The 17370-nt window shown below is 36.8% G+C and overlaps 1 protein-coding gene across 9 annotated transcripts in view; it reads right to left on the bottom strand.

Annotated features, from left to right (window-relative positions):
• RIC1 (RIC1 homolog, RAB6A GEF complex partner 1) overlaps nt 1-17370 on the bottom strand; it is a 156142-nt gene that overhangs the window by 71765 nt on the left and 67007 nt on the right. For 4 of the 9 annotated variants that reach the window (XM_042243427.2, XM_042243429.2, XM_042243428.2 and 1 more), the window contains 2 exons: nt 14498-14577; nt 1753-1806 (listed from right to left, as the gene is read on the bottom strand). The exons of 1 other annotated variant lie outside the window; for it this stretch is intronic. In XM_042243427.2, the coding sequence (XP_042099361.1) occupies nt 1753-1806; nt 14498-14577 (134 nt within the window). Of the gene's footprint in view, nt 1-649; nt 749-1752; nt 1807-14497; nt 14578-17370 lie in introns of those variants that run through there. 4 more of the 9 variants (XM_004004364.6, XM_060409430.1, XM_060409429.1 and 1 more) reach the window with 2 other exon arrangements.

The raw sequence follows: 17370 nt of genomic DNA, 5'->3' as shown, positions 1-17370 counted from the left end.
CACTGTGATGAATTTCCTGAGACATTCTCCACGTACATATAGTTTTGAAGTTATTTTTCAAAGTAATACATACATATATTGATAAAAAGTCAAACAATGCTAGAAGGCTTACAACCAAGAAAACTACAGAAGTAGTCTTTTTTCAGTGACGAAGCAGCCAGCTTGAATTCTTTGAGCTGTTATCTTTTTATTTACTTGCATATTTTTAAACCATGTGTTTACACTGCTTTAGCATCATTAATTTTAGACATTATTAACTTTCTATTCTCATTTACCATTTCCCCCCCATCCTCCCAACATAATTATACCAAATGTTTTCATGATGATGATTATATAACTATGTTTCACTTCTGGGTCAAGTAGTGTTCAGTAATTACATTTCTCTCCTTATATAACTTGCTAATTTTCTTGAAGTTAACTTTACCACATGCCTCCATTTGCTTGATTTCCTTTAAACTTATACCTAATTGTCTCAAACTCCTTAACAGCTCCGACAAAACAACTCTCAATATAATCTTCTATTTGGTCAAACCTGTTTCAGAACTTATCATTTCCATTCCCCCCCGCCCCTGCCTCTGGAGTCACCCTTCTTTACGCCCAATGGCCTACTGCCTAAGTCTAGTGCATAGCTATCAAATATGATATTTACTTTGTCATCATCCTTATGATTTCTTTGCTTCTTTCCTATGTTGAATCCTTTATTTTATAGATCCCGTATCTTCCTCGGTTCACATATTCTTGGGGCTTCCTGGAAAGGTGCATGAGAAGTAAACTTAGAACTCTCAAGTCTGAAATGTCTCTATTTTATGACATGTGAATGAATGCTTGTCCTTCCAAAAAAGACTATGATAAAGTTGTCTGAAAAGGCATTTCTCCTGCTATTGTTCTACATCCCAGGAGGGTCCCACAAATGTTTCTTCCAATGCTTTTACTGAATTTTAAATTTCTGCTATCATGCTTTTCAATTCCAGGAACTTTCTCACCGATTTCCCCTTTTTTCTTATAGAATCAACTTTTTTAAATTAGGCAATACCTGTTTAAGGTTGTTTATTATTATCTCCCCAAAGTGCTTTTTTTCCCCTGCACTATTTCCTTTCCATCATTTGCATTTTTAAAAGAGGTTTATTTATTTATTTGGCTACACTGGGTCTTCACTGCAATGCGCAGGCTTTCTCTAGCTGTGGCACAAAGGCTCTAGAGGGTGCAGGCTCAGCAGCTGCAGTGAGCTGGCTCTCTAGTCGCAGCACACGGGCTTAGTTGCCTCATGGTACGTGGGATCTTCTCCAGCCAGGGATCGAATCTGCATTCCCCGCACTGGAAAGCAGATTCTCAACCTCTGGACCACCAGGGAAGTCTCATCTATTTCCTGTGAGTTTCCTTTTTTCTGTTGTGTGTGTCTGTTTTAAGTTGGAAACTTTCTTAAGATGGCTAACAATCCTTGGCTAACAATATTTCTTCATGTTTAACAGGTTAGTAAGAAGAAACAAATTATAAGCTCTGTGTGTTTAAGCTGGGTTGTCAACTGGTGGGCCTCAGTATACTGGCCAGAAGTCTTCCAATATGATGGCCTGTTGGGTCATTCATCTGGAGTGATTTAATTTCTCCAGGAAGAATCCCTCAATCCTGTCTGGGATATTTAAGTATGGAAGCCAGATGTCTGGAGCAGAGCAAGGGAAGAAAGCTTGACATCTTATCATTCAGCACAACAACTTTCACTTAATCACCATTTTTAGTTTAATATCTCATCCTTACCCTATTCTGTGTCTGGAATCCCTCTGGTTTAACAGACAGTGTATTTCCTGTCTCCTGTGAGGTAAGAACATAGAAATTCCATTCCTTGTTCAGATTTTTCAAACAATCCCCATTTATGGCCCCCTATATTCTGTGATATTAGTACCTGAGCCATTCTAGAGTTCTGATCAAACAAGCTGTTGTTCATCAATATCACATATGCAATCATAGGCTCTCAGGTTTGATATTCTTGAGTCATTTATTCCTACTCATCCAAATTTTTGGTTATTGGTTAGTTATTTCCAGCTGTCATTAAAGGTGGAAAACAGAATTTCAACTTTTCGTTCTAATTGCCGATTTTCAAGAAAAAAGCAGAGGTCTTCCCTGGTGGTACAATGGATGAGAATCCGCCTGCCAATGCAGGGTAGACAGGTTTGATCCCTGGTCTGAGAGGATTCTACATACTGAGGAGCAACTGAGCAGGAGCACCACAAATACTGAGTTCATGTGCTACAACTATTGAAGCCTGGGCGCCTAGAGCCTGTGCACCACAACAAAAAGGAGCCACTGCTTGCCACAACTAGAGAAAGCCAGCACACAGCAACGAAGATCCAGCGCAACCAAAAAAGGAAAAGTGGAAACCTCATTACCCAACTTTAAACTGGAAACTATTTTCCTTTATATAAATACTATCATTTAGTAAAGCTAAAGTATTAAGCATTTTATAGCAAATTTAAGTAAATTCTGACTTCTCAGTAACTTTCAGTGCAAAATTAAGAAACATATTTCACAGTGTAGTTTGCATTGCTTCCTCCAGAAGTACTAAAAGGCAGGCAACTGTTAAAATCACAATAACAAAAAAATTAACTTTCTAATCAAAAATACTATTACTTATAATTCAATAATAATTTGAGAACTGCATCAGATTTTTGAAAGGGGAGGCTTCCCTGGTGGCTCAGATGGTAAAGAATCTGCCTGTAATGTGGGAGACCTGGGTTCGATCCCTGGGTTGGGATAATCCCCTGGAGAAGGGAATGACTACCCACTCCAGTATTCTTGCCTGGTGAATTACATGGACAGAGGAGTCTGGCGGGCTACAGTCCATGGGGTCGTAAAGAATTAGACATGACTGAGCAACTTTCACTCATCCACGGAAGATGAGGCGGGAAGGGTAAGTTAAAGTCTAACTATGAAGAGCACTGAATGCCAGAAGGAAAAAAAGCAGTAAATTGAGCATTCACTAAATATGAATACACAGTAAGTTCTGCAGACATTTTCTCAATTGACTGACCACCAACCTTTGAATCAGGTATTATTATCTCTCTTTTTCCAGAAAAGAAACTGAAGCTTCAGTTTATTAAGAATTCTATTTATGGTCACACAACTAGTAAGTGAAGGAGTTGACATGTGAGCCAGTGGCTTCAATTCCAGGTGCTAAGAAACTGAAAACTAGTAGAATTAAAGAGGTTAATAATAACCTTTGTGTACACAAAGAAATATTACAATGAATGCCAAAGAGGGGATTAGGGATAGGGTGGGGAGAACAGTCTGGAGATTACTCAGGAGACTATTAGCAAGAGTACACCAAGGCACCTACTGGCAGTGGCAGCAGAATGTCTCTTCAGACAACTTTATCATAATCTTTTTTGAAAGGAGATAATAAAAGCATGTTGAGAATTATAACTCTTACTCAGTCACAGAGGCTTCTTAGAGACAGACACAATCACACTGTATGCACACCTGATTGTCCTTTAAGCTACTGAAAAATAATGTATTTTTAATTCTTGGGCACATAAAATTGTGCTTTCCTGACCATTTAAAATGAGGTACGGCCATGTGACTTGTTTTGGCCTATAAAATGAAAGGGGAAGTAATTTGTGTTACTTCTGGGCAGAGGATTTAAGAGCCAACACTTAGCACATTATGCTCTGCTTTAATCCTCTATCTCAGGGACTCAGCTGTCATAAGCTTAGCTTATGACATATAGTACAGCTGTCCCTTGGTGTCTGGGGAGGACTGATTTCAGGACCCACCATGCATATAAAAATCTACTGACACTTAAGTCCCACCGTTAGTCCTCTTTATCTGTGGTTCTGCATTCACAGATTCCACTAACCATGTGTCATGTTGTACTATATGTTTATTGAAAACAACCACTCGTAAGTGAACCTGCACAGTTCAAACCCATGTTGTTCAAGGGTCATCTATATACTATGTCAAATAACTATAAGAGTTATTAGACTGTGGTCCAGTAAAACCCAGCAATAGCTTGTGATTATCATTGATAGGTGATTTTATTCAGTATGCAGTCTGAGGAGCAGAAAGAAAGAAGAATGAAGAAAAATGAATGTAGCTTAAGAGACTATGGGACGCCACCATGCATACCATCACACATATAATGGGAGCACCAAAGGCACGGCAAGAGAAAGGAAGCAGGAAGAATAACTGAGGAAATAATGTTTAAAAATGTTCCAAATATAATGAAGACATGAAATCTACTATCCAATGAACATAGCAAACTCCCAAGAAGGATAAATTTAAAAAGATTCACACCAAGATACATAATCTGTAAACTAATGAAAGACAGAATCTTGAAAGCAACAAGGAAAGTGACTTGTCATATACAAGGGATCCTCAGGACTTCCCTAGTGGTCCAGTGGTAAAGAATCCATTGTGCAGTGCAGGGGATGTGAGCTCAATTCCTGATTGGGGAACTAAGATCCCACATGCTGCAGAGCAACTAAGCCTGCATGCTCATTCATGAACACCTTATTGCCAAATTCAGACTTAAATTGAAGAAAGTAGGGAAAACCACTAGGCCATTCAGGTATAACCTAAACCAAATTCCTTATGATTGATTATAAAATAGAAGTGGCAAATAGATTCAAGGGATTAGATCTGACAGATGGAGTGCCTGAAGAACTATGAATGGAGGTTCGTAGCACTGTAAAGGAGGCAGTGATCAAGACCATCCCTAAGAAAAAGAAATGCAGCAAGGCAAATGGTTGTCTGAGGAGGGCTTACAAATAGCTGAGAAAAGAGGAGAAATGAAAGGCAAATGAGAAAAAAAGGACATACCCATCTGAATGCAGAATTCCAAAGAATAACAAAGAGAGACAAAAAAGTCGAATACACAGAAGAACTATACAAAAAAAGGTCCTAATGATCCAGATAACCATGATGGTGTGATCACTCACCTACAGCCAGACATCCTGGAGTATCGTCAAGTGGACCTTTGGAAGCATTACTACAAACAAAGCTACTGGGAGTGATGGAATTCCAGCTGAGCTATCTCAATCCTAAAAGATGCTGCTGCTAAAGTGCTGCACTCAATTTGCCAACAAATTTGGAAAACTCAGCAGTGGCCATAAGGACTGGAAAAGGTCAGTTTTCATCCCAATTCCAAAGAAGGGCAATGCCAAAGAAAGTTCAAACTACTGTACAATTGCGCTCATTTCACATGCTAGCAAGGTAATGCGCAAAATCCTTCAAGCTAGGCTTCAAACAGTATGTGAACCAAGAACCTCCAAATGTTCAAGCTGGATTCAGAAAAGGCAGAGGAACCAGAGATCAAATTGCCAATATCCGATAGGTCATAGAAAAAGCAAGGGAATTCCAGAAAAACATCTACTTCTGCTTCACTGACTACACTAAAGCCTTTGACTGTGTAGATCACAACAAACTATGGAACATTCTCAAAGAGATGGAAATACCAGACCACCTTGCCTGTCTCCTGAGAAACCTGTATGCAGGTCAAGAAGCAACAGTCAGAACCAGAGATTCAAAATGGGAAAGGAGTATGTCAAAGCTACATACTGTCACCCTGCTTATTTAATTTCTATGCCGAGTACATCATGCAAAATGCCTGCTTGGATGAAGCTCAAGCTGGAATCAAGATTACTGGAAGAAATATCAGTAACTTCAGATATGCAGATGACACCACCCTAATGGCAGAAACCGAAGAGGAACTCAAGAGTCTCTTAATCAAAGTGAAAGAGGAGAGTGAAAAAACCGGCTTAAAACTCAACATTCAAAAACTGAAGATCATGGCATCTGGTCCCATCACTTCATGGCAACTAGATGGGGGAAAAAATGGAAATAGTGACAGACTTTATTTTCTTGGGCTCCAGAATCACTGACTCCAGGTATGAAATTAAAAGATGCTTACTCCTTGGGAGAAAAGTCATGACCAAGCTAGACAGCATATTAAAAGGCAGAGATATCACTTTGCCTACAAAGGTCCGTATAGTCAAAGCTATGGTTTTTCCAGTAGTCATGTACGGATGTGAGAGCTGGACCGTAAAGAAAGCTGAGCTGAGCATCAAAGGAAGAACTGCTGCTTTCAAACTGTGGCACTAGAGAAGATTCTCGAGAGTCCCCTGGACTTTAAGGAGACCAAACCAGGGTTAGGGTTTAGGGTTAGGGTTTTCCTTCCCAATCCTAAAGGAAATCAATCCTGATTATTCACTGGAAGAACTGATACTGAAGCTCCAATATTTTGCCCATCTCATGTGAAGAGCCACTTCACTGGAAAAGCCCCAAATGATAGGAAAGATAGAGGGCAAAAGGAGAAGGGGGCAGCAGAGGATGAGATGGTTAGATGGTATCATAGACTCAATGGATTTGAGATTGAACATACTCAGGGAGACAGCGAAGGACAGGGAAGCCTGGCATGCCGCCATCCATGGGGTAGCAAAGAGCTGGACGCAACTGAGAAACGAACAACAACAATGAATGAAAAGATAATTCTATATCTACATTATGGACTCACAATGCATAATGATGTAATGTGTGACAGTAAGAGGAAATAAGAGGGATGAAGTTGTACAGGAACATAGCTTTAGTATTGAAATCAAACTATTAATTCAATTTAGGTTGTTTAAATGTAAGATGCTAAGTAATTCCCAAGGTAACCACTGAGAAAAACTAAAAATATACAGAGAAAAGGAAATGAAAAAGGAATCAAAATTAAACACAAAAGAACTGAGGATCAAAAAGGATATGACACATGAAAAACAAACAGCAAAATAGCAGAATTCCTTTCTTACCATCAATTACTTTATATGCAAACAGATTGAACTCTCCAATTAAAAGGCACACTGACTGAACAGATTAAAGAAATATATGATCCCACCTCTAAGTTTTCTATAAGAAACTCATTTTAGAGCAAAAGAAATAAGTGAATATGAAAGGATGAAAAAATATTTCATGCAAATAGTAACTAAGACAGAGCTAGGTGGTTGTAGTAATATCTGACAAAATACTTTAAACAAAAAATTGTTACAAGAGATAAAGGACACCGCATAATGATGAAAGAGTCAATCCAGCAAGAAGACGTAACTATTATAAACAGATAAACTTTTAATAACAAGAGTCCAAAAACTTATGAAGCAAATACTGAAGCAAATGAAGGGAGAAATAGTTCAAAAGTAACTATTGGACATTTCAATACTCCACTTTCAATAATGTACAGTACAATTAGACAAAAGATTAGTAAGGAAATAGAGAATCTGAACATTATAAATCACTCAGACCTAAGACACATACCAAACTACCAGGTAATAGCAGAATACACATTCTTTCACAAATATACATGAAACATTCTCTAGAATAGAACACATTAGGTCACCAAAATGCCTCAATACATTTAAAAAGACTGAAATCATGCAAAGTATCTGATCACCATGGAATGAAACCACATAGCAAGAACACAAGGGAAATTAGAAAATATACAAAAATGTAGAAATTAAACAAGTCTCAGAGACCACCAACAGGTTAAAGAAAAGACCAAAAGGAAAATTAGAAAATCCTTTGAGACTAATGAAAATGAAAACACAGTGTCATAGAGGGCAGTAAATGCAGCCATCAGAGGAAAATTTACAGCCAAGATGCTTAAACTTAAAAAAGAAGAAAAATCTCAAATCTATAACCTAACTTCACTCCTTAAAATGAACTAGAGAAGAGCAAACTTAAAGAGGTGGATGTGATTTACAACAAAACTAGCAGAAGGAAGGCTATCATGAAGATTGGAATGGATATGAACAACAACAAAAAACCCCCCAGAAAACTGGAAAATAATAGAGAAAATCAAATAAAGCACAGGTAGTTCTCTGAAAACATCAATAAAACTGAAAAACCTAAAGGAAAAAAGATTCAACTTACTAAAATTAGAAATGAAAGAAGGGGCATTGCTACTGACCACAGAGAAATAAATGGATTATAAGAGAAATCATATTTTAGTGAACCTGAATTTCCTTCTTTTCTGAAAACACACATTGTCAAATGTCCAGTGGAAGTAGATTATGTTTAATAATCCAAAAGGCAACCCAGACAATGACAACTGCAACTTACTAAAGACCTACTAATTCACTGTTCTTATCTTACAGATGCACAAAAGCATAGAAAATAACTGAACAAGCATCTTTTCCAAGTCAATGCCTGCAAATAGTAGGACACACATTGAAACCCAGGTGTCTCCAGTTTCAAATCCTATTCAAATCCACATCTCTAAACTGCTATGTATTTATTAGAAGTAATAATACTAAGTCCAATATCATAAGAAAGAATGAAAAATGAAATTAAGCCATTTTTAGAGTTTTGTTTTACTGATGTATTTCTCATGAATTAAAAGCAAAGTTTCACTATGCAATTAAGGGCTTCCCAGGTGGCACAGCGGTAAAAATTCCACCTGCCAATACAAGAGACAAGGGATCCCTGGGTCTGGCAGATTCCCTAGAGAAAGAAATGGCAACCCACTCCAGTATTCTTGCTTGAGAAATTCCACAGACACAGAAGCCTGGCGGGCTACAGACCCATGGGGTTGCAAAGAGTCAGACAAGACTGCGCACATGCGCATGCGCACACACATGTGCGCACACAATTAAACTCTGCTGCTGAGTCGCTTCAGTCGTGTCCGACTCTGTGCAACCCCATAGATGGCAGCCCACTTGGCTCCTCTGTCTCTGGGAGTCTCCAAGCAAGAATAGTGGAGTGAGGTGTCACTGCCTTCTCCAATGCATGAAAGTGAAAAGAGAAAGTGAAGCTGCTCAGTCGTGCCAACTCTTCACGACCCCATGGACTGCAGCCTACCAGGCTCCTCCGTCCATGGGACTTTCCAGGCAAGAGGACTGGAGTGGGGTGCCATTGCAATTAAACTCAACAGGCATTTATTTCAACAAAGTCTATTTGTGCAAGAAATCTCAAATACTTCAAATGCCAGCTAAAGAAAACAACGAGGTGGCTCAGATGTCTGCGCCTACAATGCGGGAGACCCAGGTTCAATCCCTGGGTTGGGAGGATCCTCTGGAGAAGGAAATGGCAACCCACTCCAGTACTCTTGCCTGGAAAATCCCATGGACAGAGGAGCGTGGTAGGCTACAGTCCATGGGGTCACAATGAGTTGGACATGACTAAGCGACCTGACTTGACTTCACTTCAAAGGAAACAACATGGCAGATGATCTGATAAATCTTGTGGCAGAGGGGCCAGGAGGGGTATGGAGGGCACAATAACACAGGGACATGGGACAGGAATTTCAGAAGTACAGTGTTTTCCTAGCAATGCAACTTACCCAAGGCCCATCTTTCCTTCTAAGTGTAGCTCAAATGTCCCTAGCTACAAAACTTTCCCTGACAACTCCAGCACCTTTGCCTGAAATGCTATTAATATTACCACTTTTAGGGATGTTCACTTGGCATTTGCCATTTTATACTGCCGTTAAATACTTATTTCTTCACTAGCATCTTATACCTTTCCAGCATCAGGACAGCTAATGTCTTACAAATGATACTATAGCACACAATAAGTATTTGATGATGATAATGAAAATGAATCTAATTTCAGATTTTCACATCTTTTCTTTTTCCCCAGTTTACTGAGGTGTAACTGACATAGAACCCTGTATAAGTTTAAGGTGCACAACAAAACGATTTACATATATTTTTTAAAATAATTACCTCAGTAAGATTAACATCCAACATCTCACATAATTACACTTTTTTTTCCCTTGTGATGAGAACTTTTAAGATCTACTCTCTTACAACTCAGATTATCAAGTTTTAAAATGTCTGGAATGTGTTAGACTTGATCCAGCAAGTTCTGGCAGTCTGAGGTGAATTCTGGACCAAAAGGCTTTGATTCTCCAACCAGAGTTCTGGTAAGGCTCAGGATGTTTTCTTTCCTCAAACTCTGTACCTCATATGGCATCATTCCGAGTCAATCTAATTGTTTACCAGAATGTCAATAATGAAAGCACTTTGGGATGAAATAAAATGATGATATCTTAAATGTGCTAAAACATACCCAGTGAAAACAGACTAAAGTTGACTGACAGGGACATAGATGGTCAGTCACTTTATTGCTATAACCAAAAACTGGTGCCAAATTAGCCCTCCAGATACAATTGAAAAAAAAAAAAAAAGAAAACTGGACAAAATATAAGAAACAGTTTTCAGACAGTGCATAACAGGCAGCACAGGGCTGTACTCCTGAGTGAAGGGAGGCAAACAAAGCTTTCTGGTAGAAGTCACTTTTGATATTACCATGTAAGTTAGGAGAACACAAGCATAATACAGCAGTCTTGTTAAGTTGAGCAGAAGAAGATTAAAGTTTAGGGAAGCAGAAGCAGCTATTTGTGGAACAGTACGAGAGAGGCAGGAGATATAGAAAAAGAGCTCTGGAAACCAATATAGGTTCCCCTTAAATGTTGCTAAATACTAAGCTACGCCTGTATGTAGGGAAACTCCACAAGGTCAGCCAAAGAAAAACTTCCAGAGTTTCAACTTGTAGAGCTCATAGAGGCCTTGGGGAAATCCTAGTTCTGACCAGATCAAAGAGACCTGTTTAAAGACCCAGGACGTTAGTATAGAGATCAGAAGTTCTAATGTAGCCTAAAGGTTGAATCTGCCCTAAAAATATATAAATAAGCTCCAAAAGGATCAAGAAAATCTCCAACTTAACTGCTCTCCAAGACAAACCTCAACATTCTTTAAAGCAAAAGAATAAAAATCAGACACTCGATACGTAATTCAACGTCCATCCTCCAATCTTAAATGTGATATGTCCCAGCAATTCAACTCCTAGGTATTTATTTACTCAAATATAAAGCTAATTGGAAAGTGAAACAAGACTGGAATCTGAAAAAGCAGACTAGGTTCACAATTTCACTTTTTACTGTTTATATGTCTCTCACTATTTGTGCATTGAATATAATATTTTAAAGATAATACTCCATTTACAGTTGTCACAAAATATTGGATAAATTTCCTGTGCTGTTCAATATATGCTTGTAGTCTATCTTATACTCAATAGTTTCTATCTACTACTCTCTCATGCCTATATTGCCCCTCTCCTCACAGGTAACCAGTAGTTTGTTCTCTGTATCTGTGAGTCTGTTTCTTTTTTGTTATATTCATTAGTTTGTTACATTTTTTAGCTTCCGCACAGAAGTGATATACAGTATTTGTCTTTCTTTTTCTGTCTGTCTGGTTTATTTCACTTAACACAATGCCCTCTAAGTCCATACCCTCTAAATCCGTGATCTCTGCATGGATATCAAACCAGTCAATCCTAAAGGAAATGAATCCTGAATATTCACTGGAAGGACTGATGCTGAAGCTCCAATCCTTTGGCTACCTGATGTGAAGAGCCGATTCATTAGAAAAGACCCTGATGCTGGGAAAGACAGAAGGCAGAAGGAGAAGGGGACAACAGAGGAGGAGATGGCTGGATAGCAACACCAACTCAATGGACATGAGTTTGAGCAAACTCTGGGAAGCCTGGCATGCTGCAGTCCATGGGGTCACAGAGTCAAACATGACTGAATGACTGAACAACAACCTGTTCTAAGATAGAGCATGGCTCCCCTGGTGGTTCTGTGGTAAAGAATCTGCCTGCAATGCATGAGACATGGGTTCGACCCATGTCTGCAACCCACTCCTGTATTCTCGCCTGGGAAATCCCATGGACAGAGGAGCCTGGGAAGTTGCAGTCCACAGGGTCATAAAAGAGTGAGACATGACTTAGTGACTAAACAACAACAAAGATGGAGCATATGAGAAAAGATAGGCAGTCTGAGAGTTAAGATGCTGTCACATAATTTGACGATGCTGAGATACTCTAGAAAAACTCATATGATAAACTCATAAGATTCAGAAAAGAGAAGCAAGAGATAACAGTATTTCTAAAATTGAGAAGATGACTGACTACTGGTCTCAACTATGCTGCCTTTATTCTTTAAGACTATTATAAACCACTCCAGATCATTCATCCTTTCTTTTTTCTTAAATTCCTAACTCCCCAAATAAATCCAAGAGTAACAGATGACTAGACTGAAAGAGGACTGAGGCAGTGCAGTACTGGTGATTAAATACACAGATTTTGAAGTTACAACATTTAGGGCTGATCCTGAGTGTGTCATTTACTAGTGTGTGACTTTAGGTGGGTTACGTGGCCTCTCTGATGCAAGTAACTGTCCATAACTACCTCATCAGGTTGCAACAGGGATTAAATGAATTTGAAAAGTGCTTAGAACAGTGTCTTGAACCGCGTAAGTGTTTACAATGGCACAGATAATAATACACTCGTTAAAACTAATTTTTTTCATTTAAAAATTCTATACAATTTTTAAAGGTTACTTTCCATTTACAGTTATTATAAAATATTGGCTGTATTCCCTATGTCGTGCAATACCTCCCTGTGCCTATCTTACATCCTATAAAAACTAAGTATTTTTTAAAAACTCCCCTCAAATCAGATTTTAAAAACCTAAGCCATATAATCCTGCAAAGAACTGAAGAGGAAAATATTTTTATTCCCATTTTATAAACAGGTTCTACTAGAAAAACTAAGAAACTTACTAGACTAAAAAATCCAACTAGAAAGTAGTCTAGCACACAAATATTCGATTGGCCAAAAAGTTTGCTAGGGCTTTCCATCACATATTTTGGCCAGCCTAATACATAATAAACTGATTAATTTGCTCTGCAAAACTATTCCCATATAAGAGATTTTATTCCATTTTATGCAGTAGTTACTAGCAGTTAGACTCTAAAAAGAGTATACTATCAACTCAAAAGCAAAAAATGTACAACATACAGTATTCTTGCCTGCGAAATCCCATGGACAGAGGAGCCTGCCAGTCTATGGGATCACAAAGAGTCAGACACGACTGAGCAACTAACACAGGAAAAGCGTACAAAAAACAGCAGTTGTCCATATTACTTTTTCCATCTACTACGTGCTTATCTAAACATTTAATATGCATGATCTTATTTAATCCTTGAAATAATAACAACTGCTATCTCATTCTACAGATGAGGAAACTGAGGTTTTAGAGGGATTAACTTGATAGAAGTCATACAGCTGAAAAACAGCAGAACTGACATTTAATTCCAAGTCTATCTGACATCAAAGGCTATATCCCCTTTCATTATTCATGCTGCTCTAAGGCAATGCATACTTTATTGAGGCTCACATACTAAAAAATCTTCAATACAATGAAGATCATCCAAGTCAAAAAATAATAATAATAATGCTCTTTACTTCTCTAGCTTAACATATGCAGTCAAACAGCAAAATTCATGCGTTGTTGGGATACTAGTTAGTATTCCAAGGTAAGAAACTTTAAAAAATCTTTGGGAAACAAAAAATGAATCTCAAAATACTGTTTCAAAACACTGGAAATACATGTAAATCACGTTGGTGAAATGAAGTGAAGTGTATTTTTCACTGTTTCCAAAGATGTCATTTACCTCCCCTGCCCATCTAGAAGAGAATAATAATAATAATCACCTATAAGGTGACCCTGTTTATTGCTTTTTATTTACAGGAATGTGTTTAAACTGAGAATTAAAATGGATTACATTTCCTCTTATAAGATTGCTTTTACCTATTTATTTTTGAAATCCTTGTGTTTCTTAGCCATTTATATGACTCCTTCATATAAAAAATAGTAAGCCTTGGTCCTATCAACTGCATAATTTTCCCTCAGTTTGCTACTTTTAATGTTTGTCTGTTTTATCACTGTTGATTTTCAGAAATTTAAACTTTCATAAAATGAAATCTATTTCCTCTTTCACTTCTTATATAACCAATAACATCTGTCTTCCACCGTCTAGAAATGTGATAAATAATTGATTTATATTTTCATCCAGTTTTAATGGCTTGATCTTTTTTTTTTAAAAAGGTGTCATACTTGAAAATTATGTTATTTTATTTCAAAAGTTCTTTCAATAAAATGTTCTTATTTCAAAAGGCAAACAACAACAACAACAAAACAATATAAAACATACTGAACAACGAAGATTAAAGATCAAAAGTCCAAGCTCCCTCAAATCCTTTCGGGGCTACATGCTTAGTCTATGCACATACTAAAATATACAGGGAAAAGTGCCTATAGCTGGCTGACATTTTGCCTCTTCTCTTCACAATCTCTTGGCTCATGCACCCCAATGGAGACTAAAGAATGCTGAGCTAGAGTATGTTAGTAGTGATTCTGAATGTCCAAGAAGGGGGACAGTATTGGGCTGGCCAAAAAGTTCATTTGGGCTTTCCCATAAAACATTACAGAACATATTCATCCAAGATTTTCAGACTTACTATAGAATTTTTTTTTATTCAAGTGACAGCAGTTTGAAGACTTGGTAATTTCTGAAACAGTGTTTTTGGAAATGCTGGCCCAGCACTTCAGACAACCCTAAACTGCAACATTTTGTGAATACAAAGTACACAAATTAAATATTTAAAAAATAAAAGATAATGAACTTACTTGGGATACACTGGTTCATAAAGGTACTTGTCCCCTCTTGTAGATGTTATGTGAAAAAACAAGATGTAGCCATTTGCCGTCTGAAAGATAAATTTTATTTACCATGAATTAAAGGGTAAAGCTATGATTGTAACCTTAATTTTAATTTTATTTAAAGTATTTATTTCAAAGTATTTCTTTCTTTGAAAATATTTTACTCTTAAGAATACTCTTTTGAAGATCTACAGCTAAATTATCCAAGTAAATGAATCACTATGTTTCAGTATAATCTATCTTGTTCATAAAGTAACTCATGAAAGGAATTTATAAGGTTTCAAAATATTCCATAGGTAATTGAAATTAATAATTTATAATAAGCTGTAGACATTAGTATTCTAAAATAGCTATTATTCAGGTAATAGATGGCTATTTTGCAAAATATACAGACTGTTCTGAACTCTGGAATAATATGGTAAAATTTTTCTGAGTTTTTAAAGCAATGACATCACCAAATGGTAATAGTATGATGAAATTCAACATACTTTCTACATTTCAAAATCAATAAATTAGCCTGATTTACTACAAAATATACTCTTGAGACAGAAGAAAAATAGAGAAACTTCAATTTCAAAAGTTTGAACATCAGCTAATTTTTCTAAGTTAGCAAAATGCTTCAAACTGTATTAACTAGGTCAGAAAGAAAAATACCATACAATATCACTTATATATGGAACCTAAAATATGACACAAATGACACATATTTTCAGGACAGAAACAGACTAACAGATAGCTAAAACAGACATGGTTGCCAGGGTTGGGGATGGACAGACTGGGAGTTTAGGATCAGGCAGATACAAATTTTTATATAAGGAATGGACAAATAATAAGGTCCTACTGTATTGCACAGGGATCTACATTCAATATTCAATATCCTGTGATAAACTATAATGGAAAAGAATATTAAAAAGATCATGTGTGTGTATATATATGTATAAATGAATCACTATGCTGCACAGCAATTAATACAGCATTGCAAATCAACTACATTTCAATTAAAAATTATAAATTGTTCTAAAACAAAATGTCATATGATCATGGCAGATATTTACTTATGAAGCTCAACCAACCATTTTACACTTATATAAATATTTAAAAAAACCTGTATTTAGCTTTTTCTAAACAAACCTCATGCAAAGAGTTGACTCATTGGAAGACTCTGATGCTGGGAGGGATTGGGGGGCAGGAGGAGAAGGGGACGACAGAGGATGAGATGGCTGGATGGCATCACCGACTCAATGGACATGAGTTTGAGTGAGTTTGGTGATGGACAGGGAGGCCTGGCGTGCTGCGATTCATGGGGTCACAAAGAGTCGGACAAGACTGAGCGACTGAACTGAACTGAACCAGATACTTTCAGACATAACAGAATCAAGTGGCAATGTTTTACTCAAACTACTTTATATTCATACTGAATTCCTGGCATTTTAGTGGCAGGACAGCTTTTACCAAAAACAGAACTAAAAAAAAAAAAAATTAAAAAATTATTCAAGGTTTCAAATTTCTTTCCAGTACAGGTTTTCTGTTTTTCATATAAAGGAATGCAAGAGGAAACACTCAATTTCTTCAGGAAAGCCAGGTGATCTGTTTTTAAGCTAAAAATGTTAATATTTCATAATGTTTTCCGAAACTCTATTTCAACATATTGGGATACCAAAGAAAAAAGGATAAAATCCTCCAGATAAGATAGTCATTCTAATTCCTAATGTACAATTTTATATTATTCTAATGTGAAAACTATGAGATAAAAAAGAAAATGGATGCAAATAAAAACCATACTAAAAGTTTCACAGATGTCACGACCCCTATATAGATTACTGACTAAAATGTGTAAACTCTACTACTGCATGGGCTAGAAAAGTAAAACAACATAGTACAGTACTTAGATAAATAACACACTTTGTCTGGAATATCAGCCACTCAAAGTCAAAAGTTTAACATTTCAGAACATCAAATGCTAATAATATTTGAGAATTTTAACAACTGCTTAGAAGACTATAATGCCAGGGAAAATACAGCATCACTTTGCCCCAGCATTTAGAAACCTTACATAGACAGTATACTAGATGAGATTACAAATATGGCTTGATTTACTATTTTGGTATTCTCTATCAATTATCTCTAGCAGCTAAAGTTGGCTTTGCATGTATATCAAATGTTATATATTTCTAGATATTAATGATTTCATCAGCGATAATTTCATAAACACGCCTGCCTTTGAACAACAAAAGTTTTGGTGGTAAACGATCGTTCTTAAAAAAGAGCATCTTTCTGTATCTATACCAAAACTGTTATTATGTAGTGAGACCATAGTTAGACTGTCCTTCTCTTATCCCCAAATACTGCAAATTTAAGTATATAACTCGAAACCTTTTCCTAGTATATATAATAAACATAAGTACACACTCTAAGACCAGCTTTTCTAAAAAGTTAATGAAAAGACAAAATAAAGAACTTCAAAGTTCTCTTTCTTATTATTCCTAATCTTCCTGTTATCATTCCTAATCTTAAAATATTTTTTTCTTTCTCCAAGGCATATTACTGGATTATATGGCTTTAACTACAGAGGTCCAGGAAGCAACTGTTAGAACTGGACGTGGAACAACAGACTGGTTCCACATTGGGAAAGGAATATGTCAAGGCTGTATATTGTCAACCTGCTTATTTAACTTATATGTAGAATACATCATTAGAAACACTGGGCTGGATGAAGCACAAGCTGGAATCAATATTGCTGGGAGAAATATCAATAACCTCAGATATGAAGATGACACAACTTTTTGTTTTTTAAAATTTTTTTAAATCAATTTTTAAATTTTAATTGGAGGCTAATTACT

Source organism: Ovis aries, chromosome 2, assembly GCF_016772045.2.
Source record: "Ovis aries strain OAR_USU_Benz2616 breed Rambouillet chromosome 2, ARS-UI_Ramb_v3.0, whole genome shotgun sequence".
In the NCBI taxonomy this organism is placed as follows: Eukaryota; Metazoa; Chordata; class Mammalia; order Artiodactyla; family Bovidae; genus Ovis; species Ovis aries.
The sequence above is the reverse complement of the archived record's forward strand: the minus strand, read 5'-3'. Positions and strand labels throughout refer to the sequence as shown.